The sequence below is a fragment of the Danio rerio genome, chromosome 2, assembly GCF_049306965.1.
Source record: "Danio rerio strain Tuebingen ecotype United States chromosome 2, GRCz12tu, whole genome shotgun sequence".
Lineage (NCBI taxonomy): Eukaryota > Metazoa > Chordata > Actinopteri > Cypriniformes > Danionidae > Danio > Danio rerio.
This window is the reverse complement of record NC_133177.1, coordinates 17399324-17425541: the sequence shown is the minus strand read 5'-3', so window position 1 is coordinate 17425541 and position 26218 is coordinate 17399324. Positions and strand designations below refer to the sequence as shown.

General features: G+C 36.2%; 2 protein-coding genes across 26 annotated transcripts in view; one reads left to right on the top strand and one right to left on the bottom strand.

Annotated features, from left to right (window-relative positions):
* Positions 1-12835, bottom strand: part of cnn3b (calponin 3, acidic b) — a 26875-nt gene extending 14040 nt beyond the window's left edge. The window contains exon 1 of the mRNA NM_001024073.2: positions 12537-12835. Within this exon, the coding sequence (NP_001019244.1) occupies positions 12537-12593 (57 nt within the window). The 5' untranslated portion in view covers positions 12594-12835. The remainder of the gene's footprint in view (positions 1-12536) is intronic.
* si:dkey-10f21.4 lies at positions 11915-26218 on the top strand. 25 transcript variants are annotated; one of them, XM_073910470.1, is made up of 10 exons: positions 11915-12025; positions 16463-16543; positions 18811-18923; positions 19303-19664; positions 21282-21448; positions 21777-21866; positions 22310-22368; positions 24625-24719; positions 24803-24876; positions 24949-26218. In XM_073910470.1, the coding sequence occupies exons 5-10, from the start codon at positions 21294-21296 to the stop codon at positions 25265-25267; spliced, it is 792 nt and encodes a 263-aa protein (XP_073766571.1). In that variant the 5' UTR covers positions 11915-12025; positions 16463-16543; positions 18811-18923; positions 19303-19664; positions 21282-21293; the 3' UTR covers positions 25268-26218. The 25 variants fall into 25 exon arrangements, with proteins under 25 accessions (XP_073766571.1, XP_073766582.1, XP_073766574.1 ...); XM_073910481.1 differs by having other exon boundaries at positions 19274-19664; XM_073910473.1 differs by having other exon boundaries at positions 18811-18960.

The window sequence follows — 26218 nt, the reverse complement described above, 5'->3', positions numbered from 1 at the left end:
TTACAGCTATTCAATCCAGCAGCGTCCAGAGCCAGCAAGCAAAGCCCACGTGATCACAACACTGCTTGCAAGCAAAGTCTCTTTAAGATTTAACATGCGCTTCACACTAAGTTATGGTGTATTACAATAGAAATCTATTGTGACGGTAGCACACTGACGCAATCAACAACGGCACATCTCTACTGGTTTATTTACTTCACGTCAAGCGATCTTTAAGTTACATTGTTTTGTATACGCTGCTAAGCAACACACTGAACGGCGACGAACCGTACACCATGGGAGCCTCATTTAAAACGTTTACATTACAATTCGGTCATGGCATATCGTGGTTCATCCAGTGTGACAGCCAATTTAACACCAGCGCTTCCCACATATAAGACTTTATCTCAGCGGCCCGGTTCTGTGTGCGTGAGAAACTAAACAGACTCGGGTGCTCTGCTGCTTCAGACTTCAGAGACGCACTGGACATCTGACTTTGGTAGTCGCTTTGAGATGAGCTCAAGGACACGCGAAGAGAAGCTTTTTACTGAATAGACTGACCCAGCTCATTGTTTAGGTTGACTATACATCCTCTTTTCCCTGGACATGCCCTCTATTTGAGACTTAAAAATGCATTCACTCAGGATTTCTAAATCGCGCAACATGTCCCGGATTCTGCTTTTGTTTTCTATAGCTGTCATGTAAAAGATGTTAAATCCTAAACATTTTTGTTGTTTTAATTGTCTATTAAACAAGAATAAGAAATCATTCTGTTGCTGAGGGCCATTACAGTTTAAAAGAAAGAATGGTATTACTTTCTGGCAGAAGTAAAATTTAATTAGAGGCATTCCCATGTTTAACTCTTCTTTAAAAAGCCCAGAAAGAGAAAGTGCTCTGATAAACAGAGTCAGCTTTGCACATTAGTTTACAGTTCTGTCTCTATTTACATTGTCTACTTTTCACATGTGGGCAGTAGGGTGGTATCTTTGCAATATATTATGCAAATAAAATGAATTTTAATAAATACAATTATTCTTTAAAGTCACATTATTGTATATGATGTGGAGAAAAGGTGTGTATCAATCCAGCTACTGCAAATATATTCATGTTAAAGATAATTTGCAATATATATTATTATAAAATTAATAATGTTTTGTTTAGGAACATTGATACAGCCATAATCTTCTTATGATACAAACACAGATTAAATAGATCTGATCATGTAAATGTTTGTACTAACCATACTGCACATTTTTATTAATTTAACAATAACTTATAACAATAACTCCTTACTTCTGCTCTACTGTATGAAAGATATTTTTCAGCTCGAAACTGGATCAAAAATTCATCAAGAAGCTGTGTGTGAAATTGAAACTTTGGACACTGAACCTTTAGTTTTTTCCTTATGTTCCTGCTCTCAGCTGTTTCTACCATTTGCTGATGGTAAAAATAAATAACTGAAGTGACCTTTAATTAGTATTTTGCACTTTAAAAATATTTTTTTGTTTATTCAATTAAGATATTTTTCAGGGTCTTAATATCTATTCTTTAATTCCTTTATATTTATTCTTATGTAAAAGGTTCACATTTATGCAACCAATAGTTAATAAATTGGTTGTTTATTTCCATACTTACTGTTGCTGACTTTTATTCTCAGTTTGATCTAGCCTTTCATACATTCCACTCAACAAAATAGGTAAAAGTATTCATGATTTGTGCTGATATCGGATTAATATCGGTATCGGTTCGTACTGAAGGTTGCAATATCGGTATCGTATCGGAAGTTAAAATGTGGTATCAAGACATCCCTACTGCAAGTCACTTTGCAGGATTTTATAATTTATTAAAGAGTAAAGGATGAAGATGTTATATATTATGAAGACAATGTGTACGATGTGTTTTTTTTTACATTTGATTGTTACATTTCTTTACCTTAATACTGTTAGTAGTAGTGTCAAAATTAATTGTGTCTTTGGTGCACCGTGTTGCAGATGGGGACAATTCGATATCGGTTCAGTAATCATTATCATAACCCGTTATGTACTATTGACATAATTTATCACATATTTGAGAAAGGAGAGCAGGAGTAATTAAAACATAGAAACTCTTTCACTGACACTGAAGTTACAGCAAAAGCCCTGTTTTATTGCTATAAAGAAAATGAAAGTAAACTCCATCCTCCATGTTTCCTCTCATCTTGGCCATTACAGTGAAACGTCTGGACACATACAAGTGTGTGTTTGCAGAGCGAGTTTTCACCACCATGTCTATCATGGATCAGCTGTGATCACAGCATCTGTTCATCAGTGTCACTTATCGGTGAACAGCACCTGTGCATTAGAGCCAAATGCAGCCCTTTCTGTTGAGCGCATGACCAATTATAAACGTTTAACAACTCGCTCAACAATGCTCAAAAAGCAAGTGGGATCATATTTGTTTGCTTATTTGCTTTAAATGAAAGCTATTCAAGTCATTTGGTGAAATTATACTCTTATAGCGGCAAAACATGATATCAAAATGTCAGACTTTTCTAATATTGTGCAGCCCTATTATATTACACAATAATCAATTTAAGCCAAAAATGTGCAATCAACATTTGAACGCACTGATATTGCAAGATAAGTTATGATTTATTTATTGTATGTTACTGCCCCTCCCAAACCATTGTTATTTTTATGATATTGATGAGGAGCCATTTTGTGACATTGGAAACCCCCCAAAAAACAACGTCTTCAGGGTAAACACATTAAAATCATTATCTGCAAACAGAAAAATTAAAGTAATCTGTATCTCTTGAACAATGGTTATGCTCTATATCCTGTTGTGGCTGCTTATTCTTCAGCTGTGTGTCAGCATTAGGGCGACAGGAAATGGGTTGGTGTCAAAACTGAGACAATTCAAACAAAAGGACCATTGATGCGTCGCATGCATGAGTACATCATCGGTCCTTGGAGAGCTCCTGATTCAGGTGAATGAACAACAGGGGGATGACAAGCAGAAGTGGAAAGGAATATTATTAATTGTCCTTATACACACTGAAGAAAGAAACAATCTTCACTTATCACACATAGGCCCAAGGTATGTGTGCCATTGTTAACAATGTGGACATCTTTCAACACTAGAATATATACGTAAACACAAATGTACATACAGGGCTTTACATTAACATCCGCCAAATGCGGGTAGATTTCAGTTGTGGCGGGTTAAACAGCCACTCGCACTAGCCACTTTGGCTGGCTGAAACTCATTTTTAAATTGCCAGTGATGGCTCGTTGCCACTACAGAGAAGACTATTAGGCCCCGTTTACACTGCCAGTTAAATGTGTTTCGATTTTTTGCTCATACGTGACACAGATCAGATCTGTTCTATGACACTGTAAACACAAAAAAAATGCATGCATTCAGATATTCAGAGATCGGTTTCAGGACTCCTTCATATGTGGAACTGGAAATAAATCAGATATAGATCGGATATGTAACACTGCGACTGTCATGTAATCAGGCAGATCGGATTGATATTGAGGCATTCCGTTCTGTACATCATTAAACTTGCGACAATGTGGTGCTTCTCCGCGGTTTAATGACAGAAAGAAGAGTGTGTGTGGAGATGCCGACGCGGTAAACAACCGAGGAAACATACAGGGGGAAAGTGATCAGGCGCCACAGTTTGCTCCCACCAGACCTGAGACCTCTCTCGTACCCACAAAATCCTCTGAATGATGGAGGACATCATGAAGCACATAAACCATAAACGCAAGCTGCGATGATGGCCCTTTCCCACCTTCACCTCAAAATCATTTTAAAGTTGGTCGAACTTCGTCTTGTAACTTTTGTTTTTTGACGCTATTAATACACGCACTGCGGGCTACACATAGAATAACTTTATTCTTTCCAACACCAGTGCGCACACAGGCAAAGGCAACACGCACACATCAGGGCTATACCATTAGATAAAATGCGTGGGGGTAAATCTGGACTAAACCATTCACTGCTTATACTACACTTGCATTGTTTATTGAGTGCAACCACAAATGCAGGGACACTTGAGCATTATAAGCCGCGATTCATCAGCGGATCGCTCGTATGTCAGCTTATAGACAAACCAGCTGATCTACATGAAAAAAAATCTAAAATAATTTTTTTTTTTAATTATTAAAAAAAATTATTAAAAAAAATTTACATGGTAGACTCGGAATATTGTCTTAATCATATAAAGATCAAAATATTGAGGTTTGATTATTGTTTGATTATTATATTATACAGGAAAGCAATTCTGTGTCCATAACTAATTTGTTAGCAATAAACACCTCTTAAGAGGAGCATTTTGCTAAACATACATTTTATCACCCATTTATCCCTTACTTAACTTGTTAGTAATATCTTATTATTGTGCAATGTGTTAGAATTAATCTCTAAAAAAGCAAGTTTCCGATAATCGATTTCTTACATGGCTTTTATAATCATCGTGTAATTGCAGGATTGATACGTCTACTAGTTCATCTCTAATTAAACATCTTCTAAACACCTAATTTTTCAAGCCAAATTCAAAATAAAGGGGTTGAAGGGAGATATAAATGGCAAGCAAAGATGCAGGCATGCAAAGCATTCACACACACTACTGATCTTTCCATTCAACTTCAACAGAATTCCCAATGAAATAAAAGGCGCAACATAAAACAGAGGCCAAATGGGGTTGAGAGCAAAGTCTCTCCAAAGTCAAACCCTTCTCAAATCTCACATCTTTCATCTTTTCAGTCTCTTCTGTGGAGCATTTAAAGATATACTGCTTTGAATTTAGGAAATTGGTAGTGTCTTCTCATCCAGCTGTCCACTTTCCATCTGCTGTACAATAGATCTTGTGTGTACTCGAGCATTTAAAGAAATAGATGGTAGGGAAAAAATGTGTTCTAGCACACAGATACCTTTTTTGACTTCCCCAGAAGTTTTTGAACTTCCTAAGGACACAGAATAGAGGGAGAACATCTGTGTTTGGCACAGTGAGAACATCATGTTGGGAGTTCTGCTGGCCTTATGTACAAAACCATTCGTGTGTGGGGGTAAAATGTGTAAATAATAAAAAGAAGAAACACTTGCAGGAAGTACTCGGGGAATCCAGCCAGAGCTGGAAAAGCATCCTGCCTAAAATGTGGTGATACATTTGCTTGAGGGAAAAGCTCGAACAAAGATATCATGCTGTTAAAGACCTTGGTGAACAGCACAGCTGTTTCTGCTGATCAATTATTCACCCTGTTGCTCTGGAAATGTCCAACAGACAAAATAATGTGGCCTGTGATATAAGCATATATTTACACACATATACGCATACTACACAATTTGTTTGCATAACAACCAAGTGTCCATTACATATTGGAAATCTAATGCTCTGGTGAATCTTGAGAAAACTGCAGGAGAATATCGATTGAATTTGTGCACATATGAATTTAAAGTGAATTCAGAATTTAATATATATTTGCCAATCAACGAAAATACAAATACTGATTATTTATTGATATTGAAATTGACCAAATGTGGCAGTCGTGCTATTATATAATTTATATGAAGGATAATACTTCTATTTCAAATAAATGCTGTCGTTTCAAACTTTTATTCATTAATGTATCCTAAAAACACAACACCTTCCAAATAAAGCAGAAAAGCTTTCAACATTGATAATAAACGTTTATCGTTATCAAAATGTTATCAAACATTGATAGTAAACGTTTTTTGAGAACCAAATCAACATTTTTCAATAAGCATAGGAGGAAATTTATAATAAAATATTGGATTTAAACAAATAATTTAATCAGAAATTAATTATTTTAGTCACGTACTATTGTGTGCCAATTGCAAACTTTTGAAGTTACTTCTTGTAAAAAAATTGCAGGTACTTATGTTTCTCTTTACAAAGCGACACCACAAACCTTTGGCTTGGTGAGCACAGCAAAGCATTTGTAATTATGTTTGCATGTCAAGTATGTATCTTCATATTGTAAAACATATTAAACTATTTACATATTTAAATACTAATGTTGTGTCGATAGACGATGCCATCGATTTATTGTGAATGGCTTTAGTTATTTCATAGCGGACTTGAAACCACTAGAAGTCTTATATCCACTCTTGGAAAAGTGTAAATGGTGTGCCATTTTCCGTAACTGTGGGTAAATCTGTCAGTGTTATTTTCATTCTCTCATCTTCAGCGCTTCACATTTTCGCGGTTGTAGCTCCTGTCATCTGAAGGCAGAAGGCATTGACTGAGTGTTTGATGGCTGATATTAACCAATCATTCGCGTTTAGTTAGAGCAGTGGGCCAATAAGAAGAGCACAAACGCAGGGCAAGCATTGCAGGCTTTTTACTTCAGCAAGTTCATTTAACAATAGTTTATCTGTTCCTGAGCGCTGCGCTTGGCATTTTTAGGTGCAAAGATGCATTCTGCACAAATGTCTCCTAAATCCACGCACGTGGTGAGGATTTTGCAGAGAAAACAATGAAAATGTATGCACTACAGTGAACTCCAACAGAACTCTCATCTCCTCCATCAGCTGTGGGAAAAGCCATTGGAACGACACAGATCACTATGCCTATTCATGCCAGAGTCATGGAAAAAAAAAATTACTGATGGGTGGTAATTTGTTTGTAACTTTATTTATTTATGGTTTGGTTATGGATAAAGCAAAGACCATGTGGGTCAGGTAGTAAAAAGAACCGAAGGTTGTTGTCAAGAACTGAATACAAATTCAATACGGGTAAAACACACACACACAGAAATATTCCCCTATGAATAAGTGTCCAACGGCAAATTTTCTTCAGATATTCACAAGAACTCAACGAGCGATAATGAAAGTCAGCTGGTGGTAATGGTCTTCACACTTCTGAAGATGGCAGAGGAAAACATCACCAGAAAACATCACCTCACTGTGGTTTACCCTGTTTGCTCAAACCTCCTGCATTCTCACCAAACACACATGGTGATGGAAATCTTGTTTAATATAATTGGGCTCCATTTATACTAATAAATTTTAATTTTAAAACAGTGTTGTAGAATGACAACCATCCTCGTCCACACTGGTGTTTCACCTAGTGTTTCTGAAAAGCTCTCAGTCCACACTATACTGCTGAAAAAAACACATCACGTAACCACACACACACTCTGGTATTCGCTGCATACGTCCAGGCAGTCAGCGGGTGTTTTGAGCACCTCAGGTGAGAGCAGTGCACATCAGAGAGTTCATCAAGGATTTACTGCTGGATCTCATCTCACTAAAATTGCTAAACATGATATTTGATTCAACTTGTCTCTATTTAACCACTCTTTGGTCTTTTAAATCTATTACTAGTTTTCAGGTATCATGTTTTGGCAGAGCGCAAACATAAGTTATACAGGTTAAATAAACAAATAACAAAATAAAATCCCAAATGCAAATTAGGTGTTTATATCAAGTTAGAGTAACTGACTGTAGCAATAGTAACCCACAGTAAAGGTCAGTGGAATTAGCTGATTGGTCAAGTAAGTGAATATACGCCAAGTCAGAGATTTTTCGGCAAATGCGTTTCCATTGCCCTCTATTCTAAATAACCATTTCTCACACAAGTCCAAAACTACCTTAAACGTGTGTAAAAACATTTTTGCAAATAATTATTAAAAATGTGTTGTCGCCATCACTCTGCTGAATGATGCTTTAAAAAGCTGCCAATCTGTATGGGCAAACCAATCAAAGTGTGCTCCTGATGTAAAATAGAACTCAGTTGGTCTTTAATCATCGTTCCTCATACAATATGCAGATTACCCACCCACCAAACCCGAGAATTATTTTTATTGGTTGAACTTCCTGATATGTTCACATGACACTGGTAAACAACAATGCATCACTATAATTACAATTTCCACTGAGTGGTACGGTACGGTTTAGTACGCTTTTATGGCTGTTCCCAATGTCAAAAGTTACTAAAAAGTGAACTGTACCACTTTTTGGGTACCCTTTCGAAAGGGTACCTAGTACAACAAAAGGGTACCAAAAGTAGAGCTCTATGCGAAGCTGAATGCTATTGGTTTACAGAGAAGCGTCAATAGCTCGTGCAACAAGCCAGGAGAATGAAAACAGGGGAACCACCATTTTTAAAAACACAGCTGAGACAATACACCGTAATAATACATATAATAACAAGCCATGGTCGACACAAGCTCAAATCTTGTCATCGTCTGGTTGAACAGCCACAAGGCCAAGAAAAGCAGAATCTACCCTGTCGTTGTTTAAGAAGCCATCTAAAGGGCAAGCGGTTTCACTTTCTTGAGAGAGCTCGCTGCGAATCTATATTTGAAATAACAAACTTTGAGCTGATGATAATAACGTGCACGTGACTAAAGTGCTTCAGACATCCTATCCTTTCAGAAACAGACAAACGTGAGAGTGAAGCATGCAAAAACAAAACAAAGGAAAAGCTTCTCATGATATATGAAGAACCCATACAGCTTTACTCTAGACATTTTTCCTGGAGCGAGAATGACGTCAACTGAAACTTTCTGTCGTACACCACGCCCACCATTGGTACCCTTTTGGCCTGATATAGGTGACCCAAACCATACTGTACCACTCAGTGGAAACAGGCTAAACATCTGACACATATGGCACACTTTTCTAGAAACACTTTTGCAGATCCTCAGTCATCCTCTGATTGGTTTAAATATAAAGGATTTCCATGAGTTGAGTTAGCTGCAATCTTTATCAGCCCGCCTAGAATCAAGTCTGAGTGGATAAACAAGCTGGGATGTTTATATTGATGACAGTGCCAACACACCCATCTGTTATTGTAATGCCGAGTTCAGACTGCATGATTTTAAAAGTAGTCGTGTCACAGATGTTTTCACACTGCATGACTATCTGGGCTAGCGTTTCGTCGCTGCTTTGTTTACACTGCAAGATGGTTCGACGACATGGACATTCACATTGCATAACTTTACTATAGGGAGAATCGCCGACAACTTCGTCCAAACTACGTCTCACAGCCAAAAACATGTAGTATATCTTTTGTTATTAACTACATAATGAGAAAGAAGCCTTTAATGGGGTAGAACATGTACATGTTTGCTCACCTGGGTTTAAAGGGAATTAGCCATTTCTTCTCAACTTAAGTTGATAATAAACTAATTTCTTTCTGTATGAAACGTCAAACAGACACGGTTGCTCCTGAGTCCTGTCAAACCTCCACTACTTTTTCCTCCATTTCGTGGGTCCAAATAAACCGAAAAAGAGTGCTTTTAACTTCTCCCCCAGCCTCCCGCTGGCCTGCAGCAGGTATATACACTCACACACAAGTGAAAGCTGCTCTCTCATTGGCTGTAGGTGATGGCTGATGTTATTTTCAGTCAAAACTCAATTCACACGGCATGATTTAAATCGCCGACAGCTCCAGATATTTAGCATGACAAATATCTCACAGGCATCGGCGACTCATCGGCGATTCTCTCAGATCGTGTCTTTGATCGTTCATACTGTGTGATTGTCACTCACGTGCATGAGCAGCGATTTGCCTGTGATTTCAGGCATTTGTCGGTGATTTCTCAAAACCTGTCAGTGAGCCAAAATCGGGGCTAAAATCACGCAGTCTGAACTAGGCATAAGGGTAACTAATAAGCAATTATCAATTTGACTTAAATTGACTAAATGCTTTGACACAATATTGGTGAATAAATCAATTTATCATCCTAGCTATATCATTTAGTGCTCGCAAATGGTGTTTCAATAAACAAAATTGCTCTCAGTTCCTGCGATGTGAACATGCCAAAAAGTGGCAAGTAGTTCTAGGAACTGAGAAAAAGAATCCCCTTAGGTTTCATTATATTGTGGGCGCATATAAATCAAGAATAAAACTTAATATAATTTAAAAGGAGTATACTGTTACCATCTATCTTTATCTCTGGTTTTATAAATTATGTACTCCAATTTACGTGTACAAGGACTCTATGTAACAAAGATCCACTTTATTTTTTCGATGTGCAGTATAAATGTACACAACAGTCAAGTAAAAAAGGGCAAAAGAAACACCGGTCTGCAGACGCACAATATTGCATTCAGAAAAAAAGCTGTAATTGAATTTGATTTAAAGTGCTGTTTAGTCTTAACTCTATTTTCCAGAGAACCTGCTTGCGATACAATAATCAAAATATTTAAAGCGGACATGCCCAAAGTTGGCCTATTGTAACCTTTGATTTGGCCCATCAGAGTATGATGGAAAGGATTGGGGCTAACGCCTTTAGCACAGAGATCATCAGTTCTAATTTGACGTAACCTTTTTTGTTTGTTTTAAAGCTGACCTACAAAAAAAAAAAAAAAAAAAGTAAACTGAAAATATTTTAATTAAAGGTGCAGTAGGTGATTGTCTTCAGAAACATTTTTGTTGTGCTGGTTGAAAGTTTCTTCACATTCCAAGAGTAATGATTACAGTAAATGATCTAAATGTTATATGCATTTCTATATTCTGGGTAAGGGATAAACAAAAAAATGTTCATAAAATTAAATATTGTCAGGCCGACATCTCCCATAATTCTGATAAATAGCCCAAACTGTCTGTCAGCATATGTAGATTTGTACCACTGTGCATCACTTCATGCAGATCTGCCATTTGCCCGTTCATGTGAACATGAGACAATCACAGTTGCCATAAAATCAAATGCTGAATAAAAACTTTTTAAAATCTTGAATTAATATCAGATTTACTTTTGCAAGCTGAAGGAAGGACGACACCATGGCTAAAGTATTTTTTAAAGGGTCACGAAACACCAAAACACAATTTTTGAGCTGTTGACAGTCGTATATGTGTCCCACACTGCTAAAAACACTATTAGGACACCTGTATTTTGCTAAAAAGTGTAAATTGGTTGTTTTTGCGTTATTTCAAGCAAATTCGTACTTCCGGTTGGAAACGAATTTTTGAAGCTGCGTCACTGCCATGAAATAATAGCGTTGTATTCCAGCGTGCAGACTGGACATCTGTACTGGACATCTGTACCACCAAACAAAATGCATGCACAAATGCACTGCAATGCTCAAGGCATGCGCTATGGGTCATGCCGATCACTCGACGCAGAAGTATAAACCAGGCTTAAGTGAATCAGAAGGTGTGGCTATGGACGATGGGGGAGGGACTGTGTTTCAAAGATATTATGCTAACCGGTTAGTATTTTGGCAGATCACCTACTGCTCCTTTATTTGTTGTAAATGAATCTGATTTTTTTTTTTTTAATGTAAACACTGTCACTCGATGAATAGAGGACTATGCAGAAGACATTGTGAAGCAAATCAAGGCAAAATCTAGTGTAATTCTGTTATAAATTAGATAGTTATGTTTTTATTGCAATAAGTTAATTATTAAAATGTGAAAAAAGTATTAGTTAATATAAAACAATGTATTCTAGTCATTTCAAAACATTATTAAATAAACTAGTTAATGATGACCCATGCTAAGTATTTTTACCTTCAGCCAGCCCACTAGCCTCAATCAAGTTTGGTTTTTGAACCTTTATAAGAAAATGTTTGGGCACCCCGATTTAAAGGGTTCACCCAAAAAATGATTGTAAACATTTATTATTCACTCTTCTAACACGAAATTCCAAAGAATGCTGTTAACTGTTCTTTTCCATTATCTGTGATTTTTGGGTGAACCATCCCTTGAGAAAAAAAATCGCAAAAAGGTATCTACTCTAGAGATTTTTAATACAAAAGTACATTATGTTAGACAGCTGTTTAAATTAAGCCATAAAAAGACAGTAAAAGTACGTTTCGAAATCACAGATGCTGCACGTGTATCATCTCGACCAAACTTTCCCTTACACATTTCTACGGAAATCTGGGGAAATAACGTTGCTAACTTTACTAAAGCTTTATTAGGTAAGTTATACACCGCCGCTTATTTAGACCGATAATGACTGCTTTTATTGTTGTTGTTTGGAGACTCTACACAGACAGAGGCAGTCTCTTTCTCTCAACCTGGAGCTCCACCCTGAACTCAACAAAAGACCCCATGACCCACAAACACACAAGGCTGCAGGCAAGCTTTATCAACTACAATGTCTAAACTTGATTTGCGGGCACAAAATGACAAGTTATGCGTTTTGAAATTGACAAGCAGCATATCAACATGGCGTCAAAAGCGAAACTCGTGGCGTGCGAAAAAGAGAAAGTTTCATTCATCGATAACCCGTGCTTTATGCTGCGCGAATAATACTTATTTTTAGTTATAAATGCACAAACGTAAGGATTCATCTGCATAAACAAAGGGAAAAAAAACGACAGGACGCAACCATAAAAGTTTCAAAACTAACAAATCACAGGAATTAACGCGAGTCAAACACAATGGGTCTCCTGCAGCGTCTTTGGCCACCTATAGCAATTTTAGTTGATATTTTACAATGTAGATTAGATTACAAAACAAACATGTTTGTCCGAGAAGCGGTCTAGTTCAACAGTTTTAATTCCAGACAGTTACTTTTTCATTTAAGTTAACATTTATAATGCAAAAGATCAGCGTTACTTAAACTGCAAAATTATTAAAAGCTTACCTTGCTTCTCACTTCAGCAGATAAACCATATGCAGGGCCCTTGTTGAACTGAGTCATTGTCTCTTATTTCTCGTTGAATTGCACCAAAGATGTGATCAGAAATCTGTCTGACTCTTCTTGCTTCCCTTTTTGCAAAAAGATCCTTTGCACGACTTAAAACAACAAAATATGAGTTTAGGCAAGTCAACTATGACTGCCGATTGCCCCAGCTGAGCGGATGCACTAAACTGTCCCTGTTCAGCAAAGTAATTACAGAGCAGCAACAGAAGTCTGCAGACGGAGACGAATGTACGAATTCTACTATGGCGAAGGATCGAGTCTTGAATATTAAAGAGGCTCCATGACGCAGCTCAGTCTACCTTCCTGATTGGCTGCAAGGCGGACGCTGGATTGTGGCGCGAGTGAAATGGCTGAGATGTAAATTTAGTTTATGAATATTAATTAGTTTAGGCTTGACGTTACGAGGTTATCAAGCGACGTCGAAATACCTTATTAATATTAAAAACTTAAGCCTTCGCCGTAGTATTTTTGCTCTAAAATAAAATAATTAAAATGAAAGCCTACAAAATGTAATTTATTTTGTGTGACAGGAAATACGAATTTAAATGAATAAAAAACATTTAAAAAGTTAACCTTTAAATACTTTTATATTACAGAATATATTATGACCAATTATTATAGAATTTTAAAGTAAGAATTATTAGACCCCCGTTGAATTTATTTTTTCTTTTAAATAGGAAATTTTCACAGTATGTCTGATAATATTTTTTCTTCTGGAGAAAGTCTTATTTGTTTTAGTTCAGCGAGAATAAAAGCAGTTTTTAATTTTTTAAACACTATATTAAGGACAAAATTATTAGCCCCTTTATGCTACAATTGTTTTCGATAGTCTACAGAACAAACCGTTATACATTATACCCTAACCTGCCTAGTTAACATAATTATCCTAATTAGCCTTTAAATGTCACTTTAAGCTGATTAGAAGTGTCCTGAAAAAATATCTAGTCAAATATTATTTACTGTCATCATGGCAAAGATAAAATAAATCAGTTATTAGAAATGACTTATTAAAACTATTATGTTTAGAAATGTGTTGAAAAAAAAAACTTTCCACTAATCGGAAATTGGGGGAAAAAATAAACAGGGGGACTAATAATTCAGGAGGCTATTCATTCTGACTTCAACTGTAAATCTGTAGTAGGGCTGCTACTAAAGGTTAATTTGATATTAATGCTTTCATAATAATCAGAAAAAAATAAAATGTATTATTTTAATTAATTTTATATATATATATATATATATATATATATATATATATATATATATATATATATATATATATATATATATATATATATATATATATATATATATATATATATATACATATATATGTATAATCATATGGCAGCAATTCAATGCATTTAGGTGCATGATCAAGACGATCTGCTGCAGTTCAAACTGAGCATCAGAATTGGGAAGAAAGGTGATTTAAGTGACTTTGAACGCGGCATGGTTGTTGGTGCCAGATGGAGTAGTCTGAGTATTTCAGAAACTGCTGATCTGCTGGGATTTTTACGCACAATCATCTCTAGTGTTAATTATCCAAAAAAGAGAAAATATCCAGTGAGCGGCAATTCTGTGCCTTGTTGATGCCAGAGGTCAGAGGAAAACTGCCAGACTGATTCGAGCTGATAGAAAGGAAACAGTAACTCAAATAACCACTCATTACTATCATAGTATGTAAAAGAGCATCTCTGAACGCACAGCACATCCAACCTTGAGGCGGATGGGCTAGAGCAGCAGAAGACCACATCGGGGTGCCACTCATGTCAGCTAAAAACAAGAAACTAAGGCTACAATTCGCACAGGCTCACTAAAATTGGACAATAGAAGATTGGGAAAATGTTGCCTGGTCTGATGAGTCTCGATTTCTGCTGCGACATTCAGATGGTAGGGTCAGAAATTGGAGTCAACAACATGAAAGCATGGAATTATTCTGCTTGTATCAACGGCTCAGGTTGCTGCTGGTGGTGTAATGATGTGGGGATATTTTCCTGGCACACTTTGGGCCCATTAGTACTAACTGAGCCACAGCCTACCCGAGTATTATTGCTGACCATGTCCATCCCTTTCTGACCACAGAGTACCCATCTTCTACTGGCTACTTTCAGCAGGATAATGCACCATGTCATCAAGTACGAATCATCTCAGACTGGTTTTTTGAACATCACAATAGGTTCACTGAATTCAAATGGCCTCCACAGTCACCAGATCTCAATCCAATAGAGCACCTTTGGGATGTGGTGGTACTGATTTGCATCATGGATGTGCAGCAGACAAATCTGCCGCAACTGTGTGATGCTATCATGTCAATTTGGACCAAAATCTCTTAGGAATGTTTACAGTAACTTGTTGAATCTATGCCAAAGGATTAAGACAGTTCTGAAGGCAAACCAACCTAGTAAGGTGTACCTAATAAAGTGGCCAGTATGTGTATATTGCATTCACAATTGTAGATTAGTCATTGTGACGCATTGTCAACTGTCTAACACATGCTAAAAATAAATGGAGGTTGAGGCCTTGATTTTATGACATTTTTTTCTGTGGGACATCCTACATATGGAGTTCAGCCTTCAGCATATGTTTCCTAAGACCCATCCCAGAAGACATTGCTGTCAACTGGTGTCGGGAAGCAACAATAACTTAATGCCAGAAGGAATTCATCTCAGACAGATTTCTCTTTCTCTTTTTATTCGAGCTCTACCTTGTTTGTCTGAGCTCAGCGTTCAGTGCCCTATCATACAATGCTATAATTTTATCATCACCCGATCGTGTCGGAAGATAAAAGATGTTGTGTCATTATAGACATGTAGCTTTCAACCTGATTTATCCTCAAAATGGAAAGTACCATTATCCCTTTTTGTCAAGCAATTAATTAAGACAAGACAAAACTTGCATCTTAATGATATAGTTGCTCGTGTTTAGCTCATCACTATAGTGATGGAACAAAGAAACCGCCGGAAAACAAGGTGTGTTTGCCACTGCAAGTGATTGTTGCCAGACATTTGGTCTAAGATGGAAAAAGCACGAGACCCATTTCCACTGCAAAACAGTTCTGTGGCTAACCTCAGGTAATAATTACCATAGTTTAATTTTAATTAGAGTATTTACAGATTTGTATTACATTTATATGAAGAATGCATGGAATCATATTTAAGCCATAAAATATACGTCATTCTAACAAGTTACATTTTTGTCAATTAAACATGAAATTGACTAAACCAATAATATTTCACCCAACGAGATGTGAAAAGAAATGCTTTGTCAGCAACAGAATTTCCTTATGCTTTCGTTTCTCCAGTATTCATTTCCCTCAGCGTCTACAGGAGACAGTGGAAGGCTATTAGTTTCCCCCATCCTGTTATATAACCCGGAGCTGATAAGTGAGAGAAATATATTAGAACACGCATTTAGAGACAACATCCCTTTATTTTCCATGAGCAGCACTCCTTCGGGATGAATGGTTCATCAAACAGGAATGCCTTGTTGCTTCGTCCCCGAGGTGCAAAATGCAGACGGACTCAACAACAACAACTATATAGAAGGGGTTGGGGTGTTATTACCTGAAGCTGCAGGGCAGGACTAACCGCTCTGCCTTCAACTTACTCCATTATGGCAGTAAACACAAGAAGACACTGCTGAAGGGATTTTTAAACAAGGTTGAGGTTTATTTTTGCTTGGTTAGGCCTGATAATAGATCCTGTTTAAGCTGAGAGTTCAGGAAATTAAAGACGGCAGGGCTTACCTTACTACAACATTCATTCACCAATAGCGTCTTTGTCCATACAACCACTCTTTCCTAGTACATTCACAAAGGAGCAAAAACATTATGACCAGTTGGTGCTCTGTTTGGACTCCAATAGACCCCTGAAGGAGTCATGTGGCTTCAGTTGATCCTGCACATCCCACAGATTTATTGAGATCTGGATAATCTGAAGAGGAAGGTAAAACCCTTAAACTCATGTCCCTTAAAATGTTTCAAAACAATGTGTGCGCAGGGTGGCAGTGTGCTTTAACCTGCAGAACAAGGCATTGTGTTGAAGGGTTGTATCTGGTAGGCAAAAAAGTTTAGCTGCTGTAGCATGTCAATTTGCACCCACATGAATAAAGTGGTTTCCAAGTAGAAGACTGCTCAGGGCATCACTTTTCCTCCGCCGGATTGTCGTTGTCCCACAGTGCATATTGGTGCAATCACTGTTCTGGCACAAACACACATTTATATATACACAGCCATCTGTGTGATTTAAAATAAAATATGACTGATCTGACAAGATAACTTTCTTTCACTAATCCAAAGACCATACTGTAAAAAATGGCCGTGATTTCAACGAAAAAAAAAACTGTAAAAATGCTACAGTACAACCCCGAAAAGATGTGTAGATGTTGGTCATTTAAAATACAGACATATTACCTCTATAAATGAATAAATACGGTATTTTACCGTAAAAATGAGAAATTACTTTTACGGTTTGTACCGTGTTTTTAACGGTAAAGTACTGGCAACCACAGCTGCTGGTAAATACCGTAAATTTTACAGATTTATTTTTTACAGTGCAGTGTTTGCATGGTTATTATAGGTGTTTTCAATGTTAATTCTGATTGGTATGCAGCCTAGTACCATTACAAAGATGGTACAATAGCGATCACTGGCACAGTCCTTTTTCTAGGGTCATGTTTGTACCTTATGTATCCCTGAACAATGCTTATTGGTGACTTAATAGTATACACCTTTCACGATTTTTGTAAATTTTACAGTAAACTGTATCTTACTTTGGGACAGTTATGCAGTACGTTACTGTATTTTTAAGTTGCATTGTGAAAAGTACTGTATATTTTACAGTAAAGATATACATACAATTCTGTAAATACATACAGCAGTATTAATGGTGTTGTAAATGTAAATAGACTATTTGCCCTGTAATTGATTAACAGTAAGTTACTGGCGAACTGCTGCCAGTAAGTTACTTTAAATTCATTCATTCATTCATTTTCTTTTCGGCTTAGTGCCTTTATTAATCTAGGGTCGCCACAGCGGAATGAACCACCAACTTATTCAGCGTATGATTTATGCAGCGGATGCCCTTCCAGCTGCAACCCATCAATGGGAAACATTCATCCACATTCATTCACACTATAGACAGTTTAGCTTACCCAATTAACCTATCATGTATTTAGACTTATGGGGAAAACCGAAGGAAACCACCCAGAGGAAACCCACACCAGCATGAGGTGTACATGCAAACTCCACACAAAAATGTCCACTGACGCAGCCAGGACTTGAACCAGCGATCTTTTTGCTGTGAGGCGATTGTGCTACCCACTGCGCAACCGTGCTGCCCTTATTTTAAATTATACAGGGAAATTATTAACAGTGTATTATACCTAAAGTCCACATTTTACCTACACAAATACCTAATTATCTAATAAATACCTAAATTACGTATAGTATGGATTAATACAACTTTATCACAGTTCCTGAAGCTATTGGAAGAAGATGCTGCTGTAATTTTGCTGTGTTTGCACTACAGGAACTGGGAAGAGATTTGTTTCTAGTAAAAAACATTTGGGGGAACTAAAGGATCCTCTACATCAGAATAGGTTTTAATCCACTTCAATAAGAACAATAGCTGATGTAAGTGTAAGCTGATTGGGTGACTGCTACAATATAAAACATTTTGAAGTGTTAAAAGTAAGAACACACCACACATTTTTGGCAGCCAAAATTATCTTATCATTATTAACATTATTACATTTTTGTTTTACAGCCACTAAAAATCCCATTCATTTCATTGGCTTGCACTGCACAAGGGTGATTTGATGCTGCACCAACTAAAATGCAAGAGCAGCAGAACACACCAACAAATAGTTTAAGTTAATGAGTTAAATGTAAAAAGTTTTACTTTATATTATTAAATAAAAGAACAATTATTACAAAGCATTTCAGTTTTTGGCCAGGAATTTTCCTTTTAGTGAACCCCTAGTTATAAGGCATACTCAATCAGAAAGCTAATGTTAGCAAGATTTACCTGTTGCTTTTGTCCTTGTGTCTTGTCTTCTTTTTTCAGCCTCAACAACACGTAGCACTAAAGGTTCAAATTGTCATTGGAGATTTAGTCAATTTAGCTATTTCATTCACATAACTTATACACATCCATTATCATATTTTTTATTACGACATCCTCTATTCTCTTTTTTTTTTCCAATTCAACAGGCATTGTCACTGTTAGCCAGCTTGTTTTACTTCAGAGTTCTAACTGATGGTGTGCAACCGGGAAGACTAGCTCTTGGGGAACTGGGACTTGTGCTAGTTTCTATGAGTGATGAGTGAGTTCATGTTACAAAAACAGCACCATTTCATAAGGTACATCCTCTGCTTTCTTTGCTCTTGTGCATCCATAAAGCTTTGGTGCCCAACATCAATGCAAGTTTGTGGATTGTTCCTCCTTGGACCACCACTACTAGTAAATTCTCACCACTTATGACTGGGAGCAAAGCTGATTCCATTACTTTAAGCCAGGCATTTTGCCATCAAATTTAGCCTTTCTCAAACTTGAATCTTTATTCTTGCACAATGCCACCAAGGCATTGATTATAAGAACTGGTTGTTTGTTTGCCATCTAATCTATCCAGACCTCAATGTTATTAGTATGTATAATAATGTAATGTGTTATTAGGGGATGATCAACTGTATTTTCTTCACCAGTGACTGGTCATGAAGATTTGGCTCATCTTTGCTTATGACGTCTGGAGCTCCACAGAGAGAATGTTCAGTCAACTGGGTAACTCACTCCATCTAGTGGTCCAGCTATGTAATTATGTTCATTCAAAGATATAAAATGACACTGGACGGTACAAGAGAAAGCACTTACTGACTGCACAAGGACAGTGGAGAGAAGAAGAGAAGGGATTTGTGTTTGCATCTCTATGCCAGTCTCTTTTGTTCCTGCCTGAGGTGAACTGAGCGGCTGTACCGATTGCTTACACCCTGTGTTTATCCTCGTGTCCTGCTGAGTTGATGAATGCAGTCCATGGCCAGTTCAACATGGGTCTTTTATAACAGAACGGGTAAGTCTGATCATGCATTGCACTGGCTGTATTTGCTTGCTAAGAGAGCATATCATCTTTAATAGTCCCTTAAATGCTTGTCATTCAGCTGTCGCAAAAGAAAATTAACTGCAAATGAAAGCAAATGGCAAGACTGATTGATCAGACACTGAAAATGAGAAAGACAACATTTTCTACTGCATTTTTTTCAGGGTTTTATGGCCTTTTTTATGTTTTAGCGTACAGGTCAAGGGATTTTTCAGGCATCACGACACACATTTTTAATGTTGGCCATTTTTTCATACATCTAAATGTGCCCTGCTTTTTCCTAAGCAAAAATATTGAATATCATACATTTTAACCAACATTTACAGAACATTCCTTCTGTTATTCTGTGTAACAATAGTTTTGTCCAAAACAGGCATATTTATGACAAAATCTATTTAAAAACATGTTTAGAAAGATTATAATGCAGCTAATTTACATCTTTAGACTTTGCTACTATACTACAAGTAGGTTTTACCTATTTGCCAGCCCAAACTTGAAAACATTAAAGATTGTAAAAATATTATCATCACTTATGTAAGTACAGCTATAAATAAATTTAATATTTACATAAATGTATTGTTTCAGGAAATAGAACATTGACAGAACCTTATTTCACCCATATTTCCACATTTTTTTCCACAAAATCTATAGCATTAGAAATCTACTGCATTTAATGTGCTGTCAGCTCATGGAAAATCCATTATTGTCAATTGAATTTGACGAATTGACACCATAACATTGCACACTAGTGCATTTACACACTCAGGTTTTTTAAAAAGCAAAAGGTTGTGCATGTCTCCGCTCCATTTGACCTCTTCTGCAACCTCCTTCCATATCTGTTAATCGCATATCAATAACACACTTGGGTTCTACCAATATCTTCACTCCTTACAATAAAAGCATCCAAAAAATCCATGAATGCAAAATGTCAGTAGAACTCAAATCTGACAAGGTCATGCCAGCATGACTTCCACCAACTATCCAGTTACCAAAAGCACCGAAGCTTGATTTCTTTTTCAAGGGTAAATGAGGACAAATCAGGGGAGTGGTCGCATCCCAGTGGACCAGAACAATACCACATTGATCAGAACGCATTGATTTCCTGCTGTTTCATTTCGATCACTGCAGGAATGTATAGCGGGAGTAACATGCACACACTCCCTCTCAGCCAGGATAGAAGTTAGTGCACGCAGCGCTAAAGCCACCCAATCAGCTGCTTGTTACGGGACGCTGAGATCTCCACAAAAAGCCACGCGTGATTCCTATAAATCACAGACGGAGCCATCTGAGACGTTTTTGGAGTCAGCTGACCTCTGGGTGGCTGTTGCAGCTGTGTCAGCACATATGCAAATGCGCCTGTGTACTGGGGAATTTGGCAGTGGAGAGGTACTGCGGCAGCTCAGGTGATGACTGGGGGCTTTATGCTCGCAACTGGTCTGGAGTAAGAAACATTTGGATTTGTGAAATAGTGGTGTGAGGTTGGGGGTGGTTATTATTGGAAGGGATGGAGGGGAGGGATGGGGGTCGTGTCAGTGGAAGAGTTATTGCTGAATGTTTGTCAATGTCTTGCTTTTATCTCTCTTTCTCTAGGGCTCAGCAGGCATGGAGCCTCTCAGCCCGCAGGTGCTGGTGGTTGTAGCAGGAAGTTTCCTGAGCTTCCAGTGGCTCTTCCACAGAGTAAGCCCTTGGGTGTTTCAGCACCTCTGCGGAGGCTTTCTCAGGCTCAGCCCTACACAAAAGACAGAGTGGAACTCCAGGTGCCAGACTTTATCTTCTACACTGTGAAAAATGTTGGGTGCACACAACCAATTTGTGTTCGGACAACATGAAGGAATTAAGTTAGCTTATTAGTTTTTACAAATGTAAGTGGATTGAACTTAAAACAATAAAAAAGTTGTCCTAAAAAAAAAAAACTCTTTGTTTTTGTTTTTTGAATTGTGTTTTTTTTCCAGCTAACTTAAAATAAGATGATTGGGCAAACATAATGTTTTGACTGTAAGAGCATGTGATTCATTTATTTTATTTAGTGTTGTGCACTTCTGTAATGAATTTGTCTGAAGTTGGAGGGTCTATGTTTTCTCCAAGGGCCGTCTCTACAGTGCACGCCTTGGTTGTGGGACTTTTCTGCCTTTACATATACATCTTTGACGAATCTATCCAAAAAGATCCTGTCTGGTGAGGATTTGAAGTTTATTTACAATAGTGGTTTATAATTCCAGTCCTCGGGATCCCTCATCCTGCAGGGCAACCCAAGGACTGAAATTGAGAACCACTGAATTACAGGCATCATGGTGGCACAAGATGTAATGTAACATACTGTGGCCAGTATCATTTTTGTCAATAAAACAATGATTATTTGAGGATGATTTTCAAGAAAATACTAGTTTAGTTTAACATTTTATTTAAATTTTTACTTGCAAAACTGATTCTATACTAATTTTTGGAGGAAACATAGTTTCTAAACCAATTATTAAATTAAGTTAATTAAGTCTAAACAGAACAAAAACAACAATAACTGAAGGGAAAAGTGTTTCCTCACCAGTTTTTCAGTCTACTGTCTAAAGTTGTTGGTGATATCACAAACTGTTTCTTATTTAAACTCTTATTTATGATAACAGGGGAGACGCCACACTGGTGAAACTAAATGTGGCCGTTACCTCAGGCTATCTCATGTCAGGTGAGTGCTTTATGTGGCATTATATCAATTCATTAATGCAAAGATTAAAACAAAATATAGTTCATTCATATAATGAATTGAATGCATCTTATCTACAATGAGGCTTTTTTTCTCTTCTTATTTAAATGAATACAATTCTTAATTAAAAGTAATGACCGAGTGAATTTATTTGTTAATTTATTGATAAATACATGTATTAAATGCATTTATTAAATAAATTTCATATACTAAATTTCATGGATACATCAAGTAAAAAGAACACGTTAGAAAAACACATTATTTAGTATTCAAATTGTATATTGTATAGTCTGTTTTTTAAACTATTTAATTATTAGTTCATTATATTTCATGAACACTTTTTTTTTTACTTTAAAATATATATTGTACATTGCATATATATTTTTGTGAATAATGATTAAAAGGGCTTTTGCAATGTCAAAAAAATCATATCCCGTTAATGATGAAATATAAAAACAGACCACCTTTTTTTAGAAATTACATCAAATAATAGTTTATATATTTTTATTATGTAATAATATAATATTTTATATATATAATATTTTATATATATATATATATATATATATATATATATATATATATATATATATATATATATATATATATATATATATATTCTATATTAAAGTATATTCTCAAAAATGTATTCATTAGTATGTGATTATTTTTTCACTTTATTTGAAACTTTTGGGCAAATGTTTGATTAAAATGCACAAAATAATAAAATAAATATAGTTGAAATTGAAACCACTTTAAAAAACAACAATTAGACTAATACACTAAAAAAAATAAAACGATTACTCCTGCCTGCTCAAACTAACTGTTTAAAATGATGTTCAGTCCACATAAATTTTAAGCCATTAAGTTAACTTAAGCATTTTGTGTTGGGACAACATGAAGGAATTGTGTTGATCCAACTACCTGGTTGGGGGATTTGTAATTCCCAGCATGGAAATTGAATTAATAGAGGGAAATGTTGACAATATAAGTAATCTTTGGTGTCTAAAGTTAATAGAAAGGTTTGTTAGTTTAATCTTCACTTTAGTTTAACTATTTAGAAGATTTTCATGCAATGCTTTGAGTTTTGAGAGAACCACCTTGCACAAGCACCCATGCTTTGTCTGTTGGCAGTCTAATTAGCAAAAATGCAGTTTGTTGCTTTGCTCAGTGAACAATAACTGTCCTAAAAGTAGTTCTAAGATTAGTCTCAACCAACTGTATGTGCAAATCATGAAATATGCTTAAAGATTGCTCTTTTAATTCATTTAGGATAACTTCAAATAAAACTAAGAAACTTTGAAATGTACAACACATCATAGACATACATGATATTATCAGACCTTTGAGTTTAAGTTAAATAAAAATAAAAATGTATTTAAACTTTTATTTGATCAAAATCATGTTGGACCAACTCAATTGCATTTGATTGTGTAATTAGTTTTGTTTTTGTTGGTGCTAAACAAATTTATTAGATGGAAATCCTGCCCTCAATTTAATTGAGTTCATCGAATGCGTTATTTTTTGAGTGTGCTTACAATCCTAACAAATATTGTAAAAAAAAAAAAAAAAAATGTAAACTGTTCTCGATAGACTATTTATTTTATCCATATAATGTACAGTGCTCAACATATAAGTACACCCTCACAAATCTATCTTTTAAATTCAAAATACTTCTATAATAGGAAGCTATACAATATTTTTGTGCATATACATTTGTCAGTACTGAAGCCAAATCTGGAGATTACAAAATCTTCTCACAAAATAATCATCTTATCTTATCATCTTACAAAATAACTTACGATAATGGTCCAAAAACTAGTACAGCCAAATTTATCTTATAGAAAAATATTAAATACAAATTTAAAAAGATAAAAAATCAAGAGAAGCCAAATAATTGAAAAATGTTGTTGAAATTTTGTAGGTTGTAACTTTTCTATTTGCAATATTTTGATTGAATTTAATTGTATTACCTTTCAATTTCTAAAATATTATTTTAATAAATGTATCTCTTTAATAAATCAGTTTTGTTCAAATGCACCAAAATACATTACCTACGTTCACTGAGAAATTGACTAAAAAATATAAATTTTCAAAGTGGGGTGTCCTCAATTATACTCAGCATATGTATATGTATATTGTAATACTACACATCCCTAATTAAGATGCGTACTAAATAAATTTATTTTTACATCATAGAAACACTAACAGTTAACATGCACTGTGTTCCTGTCTCAGATCTCCTGCTCATGTTCACTTCATGGGAGTCAATTGGAGAGAAATACTTTGTCATTCATCATTTCGCTGCCCTCTATGCTTACTATTATGTGCTGGTGAGTTGTGTTTCCAGCTGGCCAGGTGTAATATTACTTCCTCAATCTTTCAAAGGTCATTTTGTCCTCTTTCTCCTCTACAGAGTCAAGGGATTTTGCCTTACTTTGCAAATTTTCGGCTGCTATCAGAATTTTCCACCCCTTTTGTGAACCAGCGGTGAGTAATATGTCGAAATGCGTCTAATAAATCACAAGTCACAAGATCAAATTTTCACATTTTGCTTTCCAGTTGGTTTTTTCACATGTTGGGCTACCACAAACTTTCCAAACCGAGTCTGCTTAATGGTGTCGCAATGGCGTTCACCTTCTTCTTGGTGAGGATCGCTGTCATTCCAGGCTACTACAGCCATATGTACTCGGTTTTCGGCACAGATGACTTCTACCGGTTACCTATTGGTGCCCGCTGTGCCTGGGTCATTTCCAGCGTGTCCTTGGATGTCATGAACATTATGTGGATGCGCAGAATCATCCGTGGATGTCTGAAAGTCCTTCGCTCTGCCTGGACACGACCAGCAGGAACTGACATGGAAACCAGAAAGAAAGACTGACATGGAGTAAAAGACAGAAACAACACATCAGCACACAAACCGTCCATCTTGTCCATCATGATGCTGGAGTGCAATTGTCATATGCGTTACTCCAGCTGCTGTACTTTTGAGTTTTTAAACCGACCAATCAACTGCGTGGAAAGTCATTGAGTTAATAATGACTTATATGATGTCATCTTCAAATCAGTCAGTCACAGTTTTTAAGAAATCAGGTGATTAGGAGGCATGAGACTGATCACAATGTACAATCAGGACATGAGTTGTGGTTGCACTATTTATTATTAAGCTGCTATTAAGATCAACCAACTTGCCTTTATGAATGCAATCAACAAAGCAACAGCACATCTTAAAGTTCACAAAGATGCACAGCGTGTGCCTGTAGACCATGATAGATGATTTTTGACTACAATAAGGATAGGGTTATGCAAACTGAGAAGTGTAATGGCACAGCAGAAATGTGGTTTAAGCATATATAGGTGAAAGATCCTGTAGGACAGGATATTGTACTCAAGAAACTATGCATGTCTACAATTACTGTATATACGGAGAAGACTATAGTATAATTAGGGAGTATTATGTCTGGAATACAAACATATCAGATGACACAGAGTTATATGTGTTTCTGAAAATCTATAACTTAATGGCAGAGCCGTGTGTAAGCTTTTGCTTGTATAGTACTTGCTATGTGTGGTTTGATGGTTGGTTTTGGAATAATGACAATAATTACAGTATTTAAGCTTCAGTGGGGTAAGGCATTTCAGGTTATTTATCATTATATACTTCACTGTTATGGAATTAAGCAATGATATGAATGTTGACAAAGGTGTATATGAGCTATTGAATGAATTTCTACAAATACTGTGATGTTGAAACTGCTCATGTTAATGGAGTCGTCGTGTGTTTCTGTGGTGTGGCAATGTTTTAATCTACAATAAAACAATTTTAATTAAA

Excerpts from the sequence above, each read along its gene's own strand:
- si:dkey-10f21.4 (XM_068222595.2), top strand. The coding sequence starts at position 21,294 with ATGGAGCCTCTCAGCCCGCAGGTGCTGGTGGTTGTAGCAGGAAGTTTC. Across the intron at positions 21,449-21,776 it reads AAGACAGAGTGGAACTCCAG|GGCCGTCTCTACAGTGCACG; the intron begins GTGCCAGACTTT and ends GTTTTCTCCAAG. Across the intron at positions 22,369-24,624 it reads CTCAGGCTATCTCATGTCAG|ATCTCCTGCTCATGTTCACT; the intron begins GTGAGTGCTTTA and ends TTCCTGTCTCAG.